Here is a 17,263-nt window from a genome sequence, read left to right as displayed (position 1 = left end):
ATTCCTGTTTAAACGTGTGTTCAGGCACCTAAGGATGCAACTAGATGCCAAATAAGATTTATGAAAGTGCCTTAACTGATTTTGAGTGGAAGTTTAAGGCTCAGAGAAGTGAGGGGCTTTTATAAATTCAGCTAGGCACTGGAGTATCTATAGCAGCCTCGTAATGACTTCCCTGGTCTCCCCTGTGTTTGGGAGCAGAGCTAGACCTAAACTCAGACTTGCACTTCATGGCAGGCAGAAAGTGCACACAGGAGATGAAAGCTGGGTCCTTGAGGAGCCTGCGGCTTGTATTTGGGGACAGCACTACTCACACAGGCATACACAGCCACTGTTCCCCCTTTCTGTTTGTTCCCAGCCTCGAACTTCTATCAGCAACCCCTTTCCTATTTTTCAGCTGGATCAATTCCAGACACAGCAGAGGGTTTGGCTCCAGGACCCATGGAGGTGTAGTGACTGCAGAGTTCCTATATTCCTGTTGTGGCTGGGCAACCAGGAACACAGTGAAGGTTTCTGAATTGAGCACCTGTGATGAAGAAAGGGATAAGAGGCACATTCATTCTCAGAAATATTACATAACTGTGCCATCGTACAGTTAAGCACATACAGAGGTGTCAAATGTTTGCTTTTTTAATGTAATTTTGATTTTTTTAGTTAGTTAGTTTTAAACAATGCCTGTTTCAGAAATTCCTTGATTTAAATGACTTCAGTGTGTCCCGAGTTCCTGATGCAGAAGACTAGCTTGAGACTGGTTTGCATCCTTGCAGCCTGCTGGGAGTGAGCTTGCTGTGGAAACCGCTAGGTGGAAATGACAAGTAATAAATTTGTTGAAAAAGGCAGCTTGTGAGCGGGACCAGAATGAAATTTGAGTCAAGTTAGATGAAAATGTTGGGGAAGAAAACACTTCAGTAACATTGAAATGGCTTTTGATGTTTGAAAGTAGAAAACATTTCCATGTTTGTTTCAAAATGATGTATTTCAGCTCAAAAAGGCCAGCACTTAAAAGGGGGAGGTTATACAACTTCAGAAATGTTTTATTTTCTTTTCGCTCAAATAAATGTTTCAAGTCAACTCAAATTATTTTCATAGCAAATGAAATGTTTCTGTTTGTTTGACCCATATGATTATTTCTTTCTTTTTGTCTTCAGTAGTCACGGCAAAAACTTTATCTGCCTTATGTCTCTCACCAGAACTGAAAGTTGGAGACTGGAATATTCCACCTCCATGTGTGTGGGGTGCAGCTGCCTAAAATAAATCTCCAAGTTTTAAGCATCTCAGGCTCTGCCTCATAGTAGATGCTTTATTCTTACCTTAGAGTGAGAATCCCCTGTTGATGATATCTTTAAGGAAGCCAATGATCCCAAAGCCCCAGGCCAGTAACTTGACAACAGAGTAGTAACGAGGCATTGCTTATATGAATAAGTCACTTTCTGCAAAGACTGTTTAGCATATATGCGTGAATAATGGTGGGTTTGAATGTTCAGGAACATTAAAGGAAATCAATGGATCCACTATGGACACGAAAGTACATAAATGAAGCATTGCGTGTGATATATAAAATTGTATGTCCTATCTGGGAGTATGCATACTGCCTTCCTGAACCCATCAGATCAAATTTGGCACCAGGGTAGTAGTTGAATCTGACACAGTTCTGATCGTAACCTTTGCAACTAGCATGGTGCAGGTACATACACTTGATGAGAATGTGACAAGAGAAAATTGAATGTAAAGTCTGCTAGACAGCCAATAAATTTGCTTTATAGTTTTATCTTTTCCTTGGCAATTATTTCAGCAGGTGCTGAACTACTTTCTGCTTGCTGTGAGCCAGGGTACTCAAATGACCTACTGTAAATTCTTGATATTTACTGTACTTTTGAGAAGACCTAATCATCTGCAGAACTTGTATAGTTAGTATGGATTCAGACAATTTTTTAAATAATGCTTATTTTTAAAAGACCAAGATTGGTCATAACTACTAGTAAGTTACTAAGTACTATATAACTGAAATGTGTTCATATTGTCACCAAACCCCTGTTACTTGTTTTTAAAATAGTGGGGGAGAGTTGTTGCTCAGGTCCTTCAACATTATTCGTTGTAATTCAGCAGACTGTTAATGACAGCATATCACTATTAGGTTATAGCCCTCCTAGGTTATGATTTTTAGAACTGTAAAGCAAGAGTTGCAGGGTTTCAGAGGTTGATTACGGAGATAAGTTTATTGTTATTTCTTACACTTAAATCTGCCAGGTAAGTTAAAACAGCCAAGTAGGAGATTTGGAATAGAAATGATGTGCAGTTAAACACTGAAAAATCTCTACTTCTTCTATACAGGAGAGCTATTAAACTATTGCTTATTGTACATTTAGTGTTCTGCATTTATTATCTGAAAAGCTACTATAGGCAGTAGTTTGAGCAGGCCATTACCATTTCCAACTTCATGCTACAGCGTTCTCGCTTGTCTGCACAGTTGACCCGATCCTGTATGTCATCAGGGAGGAGATGTTTAACTTGTGACACTACTAATCCTTTCCTGAAGGCTTTCGTTCTTCCTGCACGTTGTCCTTTCATTGCTTTTGTGAGCTGGAACATGCTTGCTCAGCCCAATGAATTCATGTAATTACCTATGTATGTACCGAAGTCCTGTTGACTTAAACGTTAAAGATCGGTGATTGCTTAAGTATTGCACTGAATCAGGACCCCCAGGCGTTTTCACATGCACAAGCTAACTTGGGAATTGGTGCACCTTATTGTAGTTCTCCACTGATGGGAATGAACAGCAGGCTTGGGACACTCCCACAGCCTGGCTGTCACTGCAAGTGTCTCGCTGTGCACAGGGACAGCTGGGAGCACAGCAGCTCATCTTCCCCCAGGTAAACCTTCGGACCACAGTTGGCCTGTATGCCTTTGTGTTAACACAAGTGGGATATGTGGAAACAAATCATGAAGTTAGGCAAAGTTAAGAGCGTGGACTTGGTTAATCCAATTCTAGAAAGCCTCATTAGTCTGTGTGCAGGTATGAGTTATGCAAAAGCATGCATCCGTGCCAGGGATCTGCATCCTGGTATAGTTCTGTGTGTGTGTACCTCTGTAGAAACCCTGTTTGCAGGGGCTCGTGGTGCAGAGTCCTTTTTTTCTCAGCCAAGTTCTCACACGAGGATATGGATGGTTTTCTGTGTGCCTCTTGAAAATGTGCTTGTCTCCACATTTTTATTTTGCCAATCTAAATACATCTAATGCATTGTGGTAGTGCTGTGTTTTACAGAGAAGGCTGCATTGCTGTAAAGCCCAAAGAGTCTAGGTTGGTCCTGGTGTACGTAGCCATCAAGCCTTAGGAGAAGATGATTGTCCTCAGCTGGAATGACTGACAGTCCCAGGAATCGCATCTGAATTACAAAACAACTTCGGTCTCCAGTTCATATGTAGTCATAACCCAGTAGACGCAGTATATATTCCCTGTAGAGTCTCATTTGTGATCCTTTCTAATACGGTTTGTGCTCAGAATAGCGTTGGCCCTTTGAAAACAGGGGAGATGTTGCTGTTAGGGCAGTTCAGTCTGGGCTTCTGCCAGAGCTCTGTGGCATTGCTTTCCCAGGTTGATGATGAAGGAGTGGACTTTTGCTTTCTCCATCCCTTCAGAAGCCTTCCATGCTGCTTCCTCAGTGCTTTGATATTCTGCCAGCTGAGGGAGGGAAGAGCCATTTATAAATATTTCTGGTAATACAGTAAGTACTCTCACATGTTTTGCTCACTCATTTTCCGTATCCAGAAATCTATCCAACCAGAATCGGTTCACTCTCTTTTATTAGCAGAAATAGATCCACGACAATTAAAATTGATTTTTAAAGAAAAAAAAAAAAAAGAGAAGCAGCAGCAAGCACAACATCATATTGACTGACTGTGTGTATATTCACACTGGCTTCCAATCCATGGATAATTACCCCTCAGAGATTGTGTGCTATGTACAGTACAGTGATGGAATTATGCACTTTAAAGAGCTTTAGTGAGGCTCTTAGGATGCCAAATTATTTCCTTTTTTTTTTTCTTTCTTCTTCTTTTCATTGCAGTAAGCAATGATTTTTAAATGCACATGACCCATCCTCAAAAACAAAGTAAGGCATGTCAGTGATATTTTGTTTCTCGCTTTTTGTCTCACTTTTCTTGAACTGACACAATAGAAGAAGTATATCCATGAGATGAAATTTGGGGCATGATCAGAGGATCTTGGGATTGATGGCCTTAGTGAGGAGAAAGGCAAGTGGAACTCAGATGTTACTCGTTCTGTTTGGCAGCAGGTACTTCAATGGGGATTACTGCAAGGGAAGGGGGCTTGAAAGAGACTTGAAGGTACAAATCTGTATAAAAGCAGGCTTTGTTAGATTGGGCAGTCATGGATCACCTTACTTGAACACTAAGAACCAGTGGTGGCAGTTTCTTTGACCGTTTTGTCAGAGTCAGTTGAATGGGTCTGATTTGCAGTTTCACATAAAAAATTTAAGATATTGCCCACAAATTTCAGCCTAAATTGGTTTCGGCAAAATGATAAGCAAGTGAAAAACAGGGCCTTATCGTAGGAAGTGTCAAGCAATCTTAATTTTAGGCAGATACCAGCTCCTCCTAGAGGAAAAGAGCCAGTACATAAATAGCTCCCAACAGATCCTTTACCCAAGGAGACAAAAGGTTGACATGCAGAAGTTGCTGCTAATGCCAAATTTAAGCTTTCCAATGGGAATGTGTTGTGTACGTGAGGGTTGAATATGTCTATAAGATGTGACTTGGTGTTCAGGCAGGAGTGTTTCTTGATACTCTGATATTTTGGAGGTATTAACAGTTCTCCAGATCTGTTGGAGCTCTTTGGAGAATGTCTCCAAAGTACTATCCCGGGATTTGAAAAAGGAGGTATATTTTAAAGCAATTGGTAATGAAGTTGCAGGGCTGCTGTACACCTCTGTGGCAGGCACTTGTTCTTGGACCATCCCTGTGGCTATGTTTACAGATTTTTATCTTTTGTTGATGTCTTTAATGAATGTTTAGTAACAGTGAGCGGTGCTGCATCCCTTCCCACTGGCCTTGACCAGCGAGCTGTTGTGTTAAAGGGAGGGCTCCTAAATAACTCGTTGCCCAAAAAGAGACTCTTTAACTGAGACAGCTACTGAGCAGCTACGACGCCCCTGCAGCTGCCCTGCTTCTTCCTGCTTAAGGATAAATGCTGGTGGGCCTGGGAGTGTTCCCAGGATCAGTTTGTACGTACAAGGCACACAAGCCAGCCCTCTTCTCCTCCCATCCCACCTTCCTTGTGGCCCTGTGCCCCAGGAGGGGCAGTGTCCCTGCTCTCCCCATGTAACCTGGGCTGCAGAAGCTAGAACAAGGCAACCAGAACCTTCCTTGATGCTGCCCAACCTCAGCCCCTTAATAAAACAAAGGACACATGCTGCTTTACAGCTAACTGAAGACAAGCAAATGTAACAGTTCTGTTGTCCATCAGAGGGGCTGTGTGCATGGTTGTATGTGGTGGTTGAATGCACTGTTTCCACAGAGTAGCTGAGTTTATGGGGCCGGCTCAGGACAGAGCTGTATGCATCTGCTGAGGAAGTATCCGATGCTTCAGTCTATGAATCTGTTACGTCTCCATCTTCTTGACTCTTCTGGAATAATACCAAGTGGTGCTCAAAGCCATTTGCAGCATTTTTCAGCTTGTTTGGTGATGGTGCATCGTATGACGTCCTCAGCAGTCTGAAATGTGTCAGCCTGGGGTTCGGTCCTGCAATCCCTAGTCCTTTCTTGTTTGAGCAGTCAATGGGGGTATTGGCTCTGTGCTCTTGGGTACCGAGGGGAAAATGTGGTGGGTGGTTGTGGTGTTTAAGTGGTTGATATAAGAAAATGTGTCCCCCCCATTCTTATTGTTTTCATCTATCTTGAACAAACATTCCTTACTTGTTAGATATGTAAATTTTAGTTACCTAATTATCTGCTTTACTTGCTAACTCCCTCCAGGCCCTTTCTTCCTTGATCTCACCACCCTCTTTCCTTCTCATTCCCTTAAATATGTGTAGATGATGAATAGCAAATCTTCTCATAGAATTCTTCAGGAATATTTACTGTAGGGTTTTGCTTTTGTTTGCTTTTCTGGTGACTTGGAGATGGCATGGTGAGAAAAGAAACATGTGAGCTAAACCTGTTGGTTTGAACATTGTGTCAGAAAATATCCATAAATTGCAAGTTACTACACAGATGTATAGATTTAATGAGACTGTGTAATGCCATTTATTTATGCTAAAGAATCTGACACATACGGTACTGAAAAAAAGTTAATACTCTAAGAGTTATTTTATATTTTTCCATTGCCATCTGTCACTGCCTACATAATAATGATACAGGTGAAAGCCTAGCATTGCTTTAAAAAAAAATCAGAATGAATAGTCATTTAAATATCTTGCTGCTTTAATAGCTGGTGTGTTTTAAGTTGTGGGAAGCAGGCAACAGAGATACCCTCCCCCATTTTTAGTATATTAGATTTTGGGTTTAAACAGATTTAGCTTCTTGAAGTAACTTCTGAAAGTCGAAAATTATTATAAACTGTTCTGTCCTTTAAATTTGGAGAAGTTAAGGGACTAAAACAGATTCTTCAATCCTTATAACATACTGTCAGTGTCTGGTTTTCAGAGTAGCCCTTTCATGTGCATCTTTAGATGTACATGAACTTTTTTTGCTCTAAGTCCTGCCTTCATGTGCTGAATCCAACACTGCGGGGATTGAGCTTGTCTCTCTAGATCCCAGATCCTGGTCCCAGTTGGCCATCTGAAATCAGTAAAGGAAAAAAAAAATGTAAGGGAAATATACTTTTTCAGCCGTCTTAAGTAAAAATACATGTCTCAAAGCAGCACCTTGCTGGCAGAACTTGGTGTTTACAAAGACACTGGCTTTTAAGAGTTTTCCTTCAACTTTATGCAGTCATACTGTGGTTAGGCAAAACTGCTTTGCCTTTTTTCTTTTAATCACGGTGGAGTCCAACACGGCAACGACTGTGAAGTGCATGGTGAGAAGTCCCTATGCTCAGATGTTTGCAGTGATCCAGGGCTGCAAATGGTCCTGTACCTGGGGATCTGCCCATTGCTTTGCATCAGCCACCTGCCTCCAAGGGTGCAGACAAAGCTTTGACTTAAATAAATAAACACAACAGTTTTTATTGTTAATCTCCTTTTACAATGTAGTGACAAAGACAGAAAATATTTTTGTGGCAGGTGCTTATCCTATAATTTTCTGTGGGTTGATGAGTCAGGGGAGGTGCCTCCCTTTAGAGGAGGAGGAGGACGACATCGCTAGGTCAGGTTGCATTAAGATGATTTAGAGTTTATATAATTAAATACATCTTTTCCTAAAAGCTGTGAATGATCCAAACGTATAACTTTGTAATGAAAGCCTTTCGCTTATTTAAAATGTTTCTAGTGGTAAAAATGCCAGAAAATGAAGCAAAGTACCTGATCCGGACCCAGGGAAGTCATTCCATTGGCTTCAAACAACTTTGTCAAATGTATTTTCAAATATAGTGCAGATCCCTAATGGAAAGTTCCTTATAAATGAAATAATCATTACTGTTATAATTACTACTCCTTGCGTACATTGGAAAGCATTTTAGGAAGTCATGCACTTTTTAAGAAGCAGAGATGACAATGAGTGAGCAATGAGGTTTTGGTCACTTTAAATGGATGTTATAAATCACTTTATTTTTGTTTATAAGAGATGATCCATATATAGCTGTAGTTTGTCAGCGTTTTCCATTGCAAACTTCTAGTTTTGGGTGCCGTATAGAGCTCTCAGCAACCTCTTAGAAAATCCACTTAGAGGTAAATGTTGTGTCATTGCTCAATGGGTATATGTTTCTTCTGCTCCCTTATTAGAATTTGAACCAGTCTTAAAAATAAGAAGGTGTTAATGGTTTAATGTTTTGAGAGACAGTGTTTCATTACAGGACTGAACCTGATTTTATTTTTCCTCCTCTCTGCTTTCCGGTGCGCATCAGAAATAACTCTACTGAAGGAAAAAAGAGCTGTGGTAGGAGAGGAGGCTGATAGTATTGCAGTGTACGTGTTGCAGACAGTAAGAGACTTGCTTTAGATTGGCAAGGGACAGGGCTGTGAAAGACCGACCATATGACCAAACCCTGCCTCCTACAGTTCACGGTAACTGTGAAATAAAAGTTTACAGTGAAAAAGGGCCCTGGAGAACACCTGCTATGCACCACAGCCCCCCCAACATCACCTGCCCGTCTGCAACAAGTGTAATGTCATTAAGCAAAGGCAGAAAATCTTAGTGATTACAGCATGTCATAGGAGAGAACAGCGGAGCACAAGGGTTGAAAGACAAAGGCAGAAAATGTTAGTGATTACAGTATGTGGTAGGAGAGAGCAGGGCAGCATAAGGGCTGACCGGGTGTTGCATAAAGGCAGAAAGTTTGATAGATGACATTTGCCCAGAAAAGCGTGTTTCATGCAACAGAAAAAGGAGAGGAAAAAGAAAAACTCTGCTTCCTCTCACCCCATCAAAACAGTAGAACAAATAAACAGGTATCCAATAATTGCTCCTAATTTGACCTTAGGAAAAAATCCGAGTTCAAGCCTAATAACTGGCTTTGCTCAAGCATCAGCTACATTCCACTCATCTTTCATAGGGACCACGTTCTGACATTGCAAATGGATAGGGGCACATGGCAGCAAGGAAGCTCTTCCTTGCACCTATAGGGAATCAGCAGAAGCCTTGTTTTATGTTAAGCACAGTACTTGTTGCACCATAATTAATTTGTAAGTATAGGCAAAAAAGGAGGGGGAGGATGGGTCATCAAGAGTACTTTTCCTACCCTGGGATATGAATACATGACTCTTACTTGTTGAGAGCTGCATAGATGCATTTGTGGGTGAAATTTGGCCTGAGGCCCTTCTGGAGAAGAATCTTGCGACACTGAGCAATCATATATATTCAATTAGGACTTCTTACTCTTGCCAGGTGGAGGTATGCAGCATGGGTGACTTGTGAGCAAACAGTCATGCCTAAAGGCTGGGCATGTGGGACAAATTCTAGTCTAGATACTGTCACCCTTGCTTATACCAAGGTATTCCTTACTCAGCATCTCAGCCTTTGGACTTCAGCAGGTTTCTCATTGAATGCGACTCAAAAATCATTGAAACTATCAGAGTTTGGTCCTGTGATAGGAAAGAAATTTCAGGTCTTAATGCTGCACTTGCTGGGATGCTGTGTGCTTAAATCTGGAGCCCTTCCAACTGTAACTGTGGTCTTTTCAGTTTAATATTTGTATAAGCTTGTATAGCCATTTGAGCATAAAAGTTGTTCTGCAGGTTTCACTGTTGCAGTCTTCATTCCTTGTGTCTGGTGGTGGACAGCTGGGTTGGGAGAAGCCGCCTGGTATTTTAAAGCCATTGCTTCTGAAAGCATGCAGTGACATGCAGGGTGCTGCTCCACATCAGCCAAAGCTGGTTCTTGTGATGGTACAGTATGCCTGATTAGGGGCCTGATCCAGCTGAAAATGGTTGATTATGCTCAGGAAGGTTAGTTTTCAACCAGATTGGTTTACCACCCAGTTCTATAAGCACTGATGCAAGTATAAAAGATGGAAGGGGTGGGGAACGAGAGGATGGCAACCATGGTTTGTGTCAGCTGAAACCTGACTGAAGCTTGGCTTAGCTATGTAACCACATCCTAATATAAACTAAACTTGGGTGTAACAGACCTGTTAGTCTACACTTACTGCACACACCACCTCCAGAAGATATGAAATAAGTATTCTGTTGCATTTAGTGAGAGCTTAAATTGACTTCAGAGGTAATCTTGGTAATCTTGGTAATTGACTTCAGAGGTAATCTTAAACCAAGATTTTTCAATGTGAAAACTAAAAATTTCTAAGGATGCCTAAATAAGCTGATCGTTTCTCACTGAATTTCTGGCGTATTAACCACCTCCACGTGGGCTTGAAGAATCCCATTTGTAAATGCAGAAAAGGACTTGGGACAAAGCTTCAAAATCTTTCCTTTCTCTCCTTTTTATTGGGTAGGAAATACTTGATTTTATTTAACTGTTACAAATGCACATAACCCTGCTGAGGTCACCATGACAACATGGTGTCACCATCTAAGATTTGGAATTGCTCAGTGGCCAAAAACTAAAGCTTTGACAGCTTGAGATAAACAAATTTGACACCCAGCATAGGGGATGTCCATGTGTAATGTAAGAGGCCCTGCTTGGGCTTTTTTTCGCTTGACTCGAGAAAGGAGTTTGGTAATTCCCCTTTCTTTGCAGGTGATGTTCACCCCCATTTGTTCCATCCAGATACAGCTTCACTTCTCTCTAAGCCTCAATGTACTGTGAAAGCAGAACTGGCTCCCTTGAAATACACCTTTCTAACCCCCAACTGAAACATTTTCCATTACAGTGTTGTTAGGGCAGCATTGCCCACAGGTGTCATTTAAGAGACATCTTCAAGATCATGGTTATCAACCCCAAAGCAGGAGATGCGCTGCTTGAGCAAACCTGACTGTCCTTATTCCTCAGCATCACACCTACGCAGCTTTGGAGTGATACCTGCTTTGCACCAGCACAGCATGAGGAGAAGGGGGGGCCTGTTCATTTCTCAGGAACTAAATATAATTTCCAGCTAATTTGCTTTTTAATGTTAACCTGATTGCCAAGTACTTTGTGGCTATGAGGTGACAAACAGAGCAGATTCCTCGCCTGGTTCTGCCACTGCTCAGATGGCATTCTCACCCTTTGCCTGCATGCCTTTTTAAAAAGGGAAGATTTGTCGGTGCTGGCTTGTTTACACATTTAATAGCTCACAATTAAGCCAAAATGGACTTGGAAAGCCTCGTTAATTAAGAGCCAAATTCTACCAGCAGCAAGAAACTAAAAGATGAAGTTTTCTTTTCACTAAGACCCCTTTATACTATTCCAGGAAGTAAGTATGTTTAAACACTCATTAAAGTCTCACTACACTTTCAGAGTGGTGTAAGCACTCTCTTTAAGCACCCTTTTTGTTACCAGAGTGCTCTTAGACTGAACAAGAGTGAGGGCTCGTTGTTTCCAGCTTTTTGGCATTCCTTACCTTGAATTTTCAAAATTTGTCAAGATGGAAGAGTTCTTCCCCCGTCCTTAATTTTCAGTTTACAAAACAGTTATTGGTTTGCTATTCCAGCTCTTAAAATTAACTGTATTCCACTCACCATTACTGAGTGCTTTTAATAGTATAGAAACAGGATATTTAATAGTATTAGAAACACACCACATCTGAGTCTTGCGATGTGTAAAAACTAGGTACCCAGGTTCAGAACACACAAGAAGTTGGGTCATATTCTATTTGTCTTTAGCTGCCAATTAGCAGTGTCATTAATCCACTTCCTAGGAGAAGTTCATGATTAAAATAGATGGTGTCACTGACCATTGACAAGACAATATGCAGAAGGGTGTGCTATAGCTGCCTGTGACTGTGCTGCAGTAGTTAGAGCTCGGCCTCATTTCCTAGAGGGAAGTAACAATTTCTTAATTTCTTTGCATTCTGGCATAAAGACAGACACGTTATCCAGGCTTTGAATATCACATTATATTGTGTTCTGGACCGGGAATCTTCAGCAGACCCCAGGAGAGCTAATGCACCACCTGCCCCCTGTTATCAGACGAGTTTGGTTAGAGAACACATTGTGTCCCTGTTAGCTGCAAATGTCCTTTGCTGTGTTCGCCCACAGAGCCACCCCAAGGCTCTTTGGGGGTGGCAGATTTGAATTTTGCCGTCCTCAAGGATGAGTATCTGAAGCTGGGCCAGAGCTTTGTTTCCGGTTGACGAGAGAAGAGGGATGGGGGAAGAGGCGCAGGAGGGCTTGAGGGGTCAGGCTTGCTTTTTCTGCTCGTCTGGGGGCAGCAGGAAGAGGCTGGCGGTGCATGGCTGCTGCCAGGAAAGGCTAACCTCTAGCTGGAGACCACAAACCCTTGGTGACAGTGGCCAGCCTGGTTTTCCAAGGCCACAGATAAAATAAGCAACAACCTAGGACAGCAGACAGTGGAGGAGACAGAGGGGCACAGTCCTGCTGCTTGCTTCCTGGTATGTTGGACAGAAGGATTTTTGTTCTGTGGTGGATATTGCACTCTAGCGCATTTGCTTAAGAAAAAGATGACCAGTGCTTTAATTTACACCCTACCTGGGGATCAAATCTCTCAGCAAGACTGGAGAGTTTTTTCCCCCTCAGACCTTACTTCTGAGCGAAGCAAATTTCCATGACAGAGGATGAAATACTAGGAATATTTTTCTTAGGTGGATCTTCCAACTTCTGGTTTGTAGCTACACTAATTCGTGGGTGAGGGAAATATTCTGATACTGAAAACTTGCCAAAATGCCGTTTAACAGAGAATTGCAGTTTAATTAGCACTTATGAGACATTAACAATAATTGCATTCAATTTGACCACTCAGGGTAAAGTGTGATTCAGGATCAGCTGGTTGGTGCTCAAAAGAAAAAAAAAAAAAGAGGAAAGAAACCTTGCTGTGTGGTCTGCTGAATATGTGCCATTAGCTCTGTGTTCATAGGTAGAAGCTATTGTGGCTGCTCATCTCTATTTCCCACGAGGTGTTGTGCTGGACTGGGAAAAAGTGGAAGGGACTCGTATTAACTGGAGGGAAATGGTTTGACTTCAAGCTCATGCTTTTGCAGTGAGCTGGATTACAGTTTATCCCTGCTATCTCTTTTGCTGTGATTTTTAGGAGAAGTGCCAAAAACTTTAAAAAATTTTTCCATTTACTTACTTATGCTTTGCTTTGCCAAGGAATGAGAAAGCCTGCCACTTTTTGCAAGCGTGTGAACAAGAAAGGCAAGGGAACCCAGAGTGAAATTTGACGTGGAGACTTGTGTAAGATGCAGGATAGCCATAAACATCCCTTGAATATTTCTTTTTTTCTTTGCAGCAGAGTTCATTATGCTCTCTGAGTTTGTGTCTGTAGGTGAAAACAAAGACAGTGCCAAAAAATGATTGTAGTTTCAAAGGCTGGCTAAGAACAGAGAAAGCAAACCATATGCAATTTAAGTGCCTGTTAGTATGCAGGCTACCACACAAACCTAATATATACATCAGTATGATGCAAGGCAGTGGAGGTGACCTGATTAGCAAAGCCCTCAGAACGAGCTGAGGAGATCCCCTGCTGCACCAGTGCTCCCCTCCTTGGAGACCTGTGACTAGTCCCAGCTGAAGGAAACCTTCCTACAGCAACAAGAGCTAGCAGAGGGTTTCTGAAAATGGCAACAACGGTGCTCCATGTGTGCTAAGGTGAGGGAAGTAAGAAGAGTAAACAGCCTGCACAACTGCAGAATAGCTGGGATATCGTGAAAGATGCAACATGAATTACTTGGGCTTTGTGAGCTACATTAGTGGGAGTTTGAGAGCCCTGTGTGTTTTGGAAGGTTGCATTTCAGCAAACAGCTCTCTCTGTTTTGTTGTGCAGTTTATCCTGTTGGATGAAAGCCATCATTCAGCAGAAACGCATACTAGGGCAAGATAGCGAGTAAGTGATCTTCCAGATCTTCCAATAATAATAATTATTATTAGAGGGAACTGCCATTCCTTACCTCTGAAAGTGGGCTGTCCAAAAATCACCAATGTGTGCTTTCCATGGGGAGGTGGGACTAGCACCTTGGACTTCTCCCTACCAGTCTACGAAGCTGGCAGAGCTCCCACTCTTCTTCCCTTCTGCTCAGCCCTTCCACTAAGGGTGCATCCTCCTGGTCACGAGGCTGGCGATGGCTGCACCACCCACCATACCTTGGGCTCCACACAAGTGTAGTATGGCTTCCCATTGGTTCTCTTGCTGCCTTGCTGAGGCAGGCCCCCTCACACTGTCATGCAAACAGCCTCCTGTTGACCTGTTTCTGCCTTTCTTCCTCCCCTTGAGGTGGTGGTGGCCTTGCAGAAGAAGCTGTAGGGAAAAATGTATCTTGTCCTTGGGGGATGATTTGCAATTACATGAAGTTTACAGCATCTTTTTCACGGCCAGCAAGATGTTGCTTTCATCCACGTATTTCTCTGTGCACGCTGTTGGTACCAGGGTTAGCACTGTGGAGCGGCGAGCTGTCCCCAGGGGACTGTGCTCTTCCGCCACACTGAGTATAGTTGGGGATGGCCATGCTGCACCCAGGCCAACACAGCCACGCACTGCCCCCAGGCAACCAACTGAGGCCAGGTCAAGGTCAAGCTCAGTCTGTGCTGTTGTTTGGTTTGTTGGGTTTTTTTAAACAATAAATGCATCTCTGTGGCAACAAAATATCAATTCCCTTCTAGAAATGAAGTGCTCAAATATTTTATAGTTACAGACCATTTTGATGACGAGTGTCTGCGCAGTACTAGTCTGCTGTGATCTGATCTGGCTGTGTCCTTGCTCTGGATGGGCTTTTCCGTAATAGTACTTTCATTCTTTAGCTCCCATTAGTGCCTTGATGAATAGTGGAAGATGCGTTTCAACAATTTTATTATTAAAAAGCAGCATCTTACCATTGTTAGGTCTCTGGTGCCTTTGCCCTGTTCATTTTGCTTTGCCTAGGAGTAAGAGCAGTTATTTAGAGTTGCAACGTCAACATCAGTTTTCTTTAACCGTAAATTCTGGGGAAGGAGGAGAAAGGAGGATGAAAGAGTAAGTCTAAGTAGTAGGGTTTGTTCTTCTGACATTTCCAGGCTTGCTGTTTGAAACTGTGATGCCTCACAGTGATCAGATACATTTACTGCTAACTCTCTTATTGGGTTCCTGGACAAGGTCCCCTTGGGCGGCTGCTCTGGAGCACGCCTGGCTGGGGTTCAGAGACACCAACCAGGCCCAGGGCATGCAGTTGCACTCCAGGTCTACTGCTGCCACCGACACTCATATTAATGGCCTTAGTACAGAGGTCAAAGACTGCTTAGATATGAAGGCTGAATCACCTCCTTTTTAAACCCCTCAGCAGGATCAAGGCTTAGGGAAGCAGACACGTGGGCTTGCCTTCTGGCTGACGGTGTGGATGGAGAGTGTGACTCTGGGACAGGCCTTTCAGCAGTTTCAACCAACCATTGAGGCCTTGAAATGGGGGTGTCTGGTGATTAAAACATGCCTGTACCAACACCCCTACATGAAAAAGCCTGATGCATTCATTTTCTTTAAAGATTTGCTGATTCTTGCTAGTTAGAGGAGGTTTGTCCTGTGACCCAAGGATCACAGATATCAGCTATGAGCCTGTCAGTCCAACCAGGCAGACATGAAAAATCTTCAGCTGCACTTATTTCACTTGCAAATATAAATAAGCCAGCAGCATAGGTCTCACTTCAGACCTGTTTGCCTTGGCAGTGTCTCATTTACGTGAATCAGAAGATGGTAGCAAAAAAGCACTGGAGGCTCATCCAGAGATTGGTCTCCCCTCAGTCAGGAGACCTGCCCATGCAGGCAGGGTGATTTGGAGATCACTGACACAGCTCACAAGTGCAGCTTCACTGGTTCCCTGCGTTTTGAACAATCCTGCCTGCAAAGGGTGCTTGTTTCCATGAGCTGTGGCAGTGCAGTATCCTGTCTTTGGACACTCTGCATCTTGGTGCACTAGGCAGGAGAGACCTAAAGGAAGCAGCTTTGGCTATGTCCTTTGCTCTTGCGACTTGGGCTCCTTGAAAGGAAGGGGGCTCCTGTGTTTCAAGCAGAGAAGCAGGGGGTCAGTTCTTAAGCCTGCTGCATCTCTGCCACTTTCGGTAGGTCTCTGGATTATGCCAAGCCTTAGTTTCTAAGCTGTAAAATAGGGATAGAAATTAGGAATTTTTCTTTTTTTTTTTAAAAAAGGGCCTTGAAGAAATATGCGGTTATAACTTGTGGTGCTGTCACCACCACGACGCCCTCGTGTTGGTTTGAGCTTCATGGCTGTGCTTTAATATTGATAATAGTAGAAATTTCTCATGATATTAGCAAATGGGAACTCAGAAATACACCTTTTAATTATTTTTTTTTATTTATTTTTATTTCAGCAAATTCAGTAAAGCTAGAAATGCAAAGTGATGAGGAATGTGACAGGAAGCCCCTGAGTCAGGAAGATGAGATCAGGGCTCATGATGAAGGAAGCAGCCTGGAAGAGCCCCTCACTGAGAGTAACGAGATGGCGGATAACAGAAAGATCCAGGAGCTATCGAGCGAGGGAGGAATCCGGCTTCCGAATGGTAAACTGAAATGTGACGTCTGTGGCATGGTTTGCATTGGGCCCAATGTGCTAATGGTACATAAAAGGAGCCACACTGGTAAGCAGCTGAAAGAAAACCTGATGACTGCCTGTGGCATCTGATGTTGATATTACCTGACAACTCTTCTCTCTTCCCTTTTTATTCATGGGGTAGCAGGAGGCTGGGGAGGGGAAAGATGGGCTTTGTTGTTTTGGTTCTCCCTCTGCTCCCCAAATTCTGGTGATGCTATGTTTCTGTCAAGCATGGGGCTTTCTTGACATTTGTTTCCAGCTTTTGGTTCTTAAAAACAGCACAAAAGTCTGGAAACTGCCTTTTTTTACTGTTCTTGAATGGGACCAGATGGTGAGAGCCATTCGCTGGCATGGGGGTGTGTGTGTGCATGTGCAAGGCTTTTGAACCTTTAAGGTGGGTCTTAGATGGTCTTCACTTCGAGGTGCTCACGGGTGGACAGGGCCAGCAGCTTCTTGCAGATATCACACCTCCTTTGCAGGTGGCTAGGCATGATTCTGGTGGCCCAGCAAAACTGGGATTAAGAAACCCTGCAGGGGACACACATTACCTAGCAATCCTGATGCCAGTGTGGGCTTGCTGCTCATCGCGTGACAGCTCCATCAGGGAAACTTCACCTGAACCACTCTTATAGGCTAGTGCTTGGCTCCCCCTCTCCATCCAGTTACCATTTTTGTGGCACCTTTCAATGCTTGCACTCTCCTACCGTTTATTTTTATTACTACTAGTACTACTACTGTTTGGAGACCAAATCAGCTTTCTAGGTTTATGGATTTGAGGATTCAAGAGGCAGACAAAATGTTTACTGTATGCTGATTGAGCAGGTTTTTGGGGCCTGAAAGATGAGGCCTTGAGTTCAAAACAGGAAATTTCAGGGGAGTTTTGGCTAATAGGACAAACTGGGGTGCCCAAGAGGCTGGTACTTGCTCACTTCTGCTGCTCCTCAGGTGGGAGTGACAGTTAACCTCCAACAGGATAAAAGTACAGATGGTGCCAGAAGGCAACGCACTCCAGTCTCGCAGAGGTCTACC

General features: G+C 43.0%; 1 protein-coding gene across 4 annotated transcripts in view; it reads left to right on the top strand.

The window, feature by feature from the left end:
• Positions 1-17,263, top strand: part of IKZF2 (IKAROS family zinc finger 2) — a gene marked incomplete at both ends in the record, with an annotated part of 107,941 nt that overhangs the window by 43,835 nt on the left and 46,843 nt on the right. For 2 of the 4 annotated variants that reach the window (XM_082484201.1, XM_082484199.1), the window contains one exon: positions 16,014-16,280. In XM_082484201.1, the coding sequence (XP_082340327.1) occupies positions 16,014-16,280 (267 nt within the window). The remainder of the gene's footprint in view (positions 1-16,013; positions 16,281-17,263) is intronic. The other 2 variants (XM_082484200.1, XM_082484198.1) reach the window with 1 other exon arrangement.

The sequence above is a fragment of the Vanellus vanellus genome, assembly GCF_965231255.1.
Source record: "Vanellus vanellus genome assembly, chromosome: 5".
NCBI classification, from domain to species: Eukaryota; Metazoa; Chordata; class Aves; order Charadriiformes; family Charadriidae; genus Vanellus; species Vanellus vanellus.
Note: the sequence above shows the minus strand (reverse complement) of the source record. Positions and strands in the feature narration are given on the sequence as shown.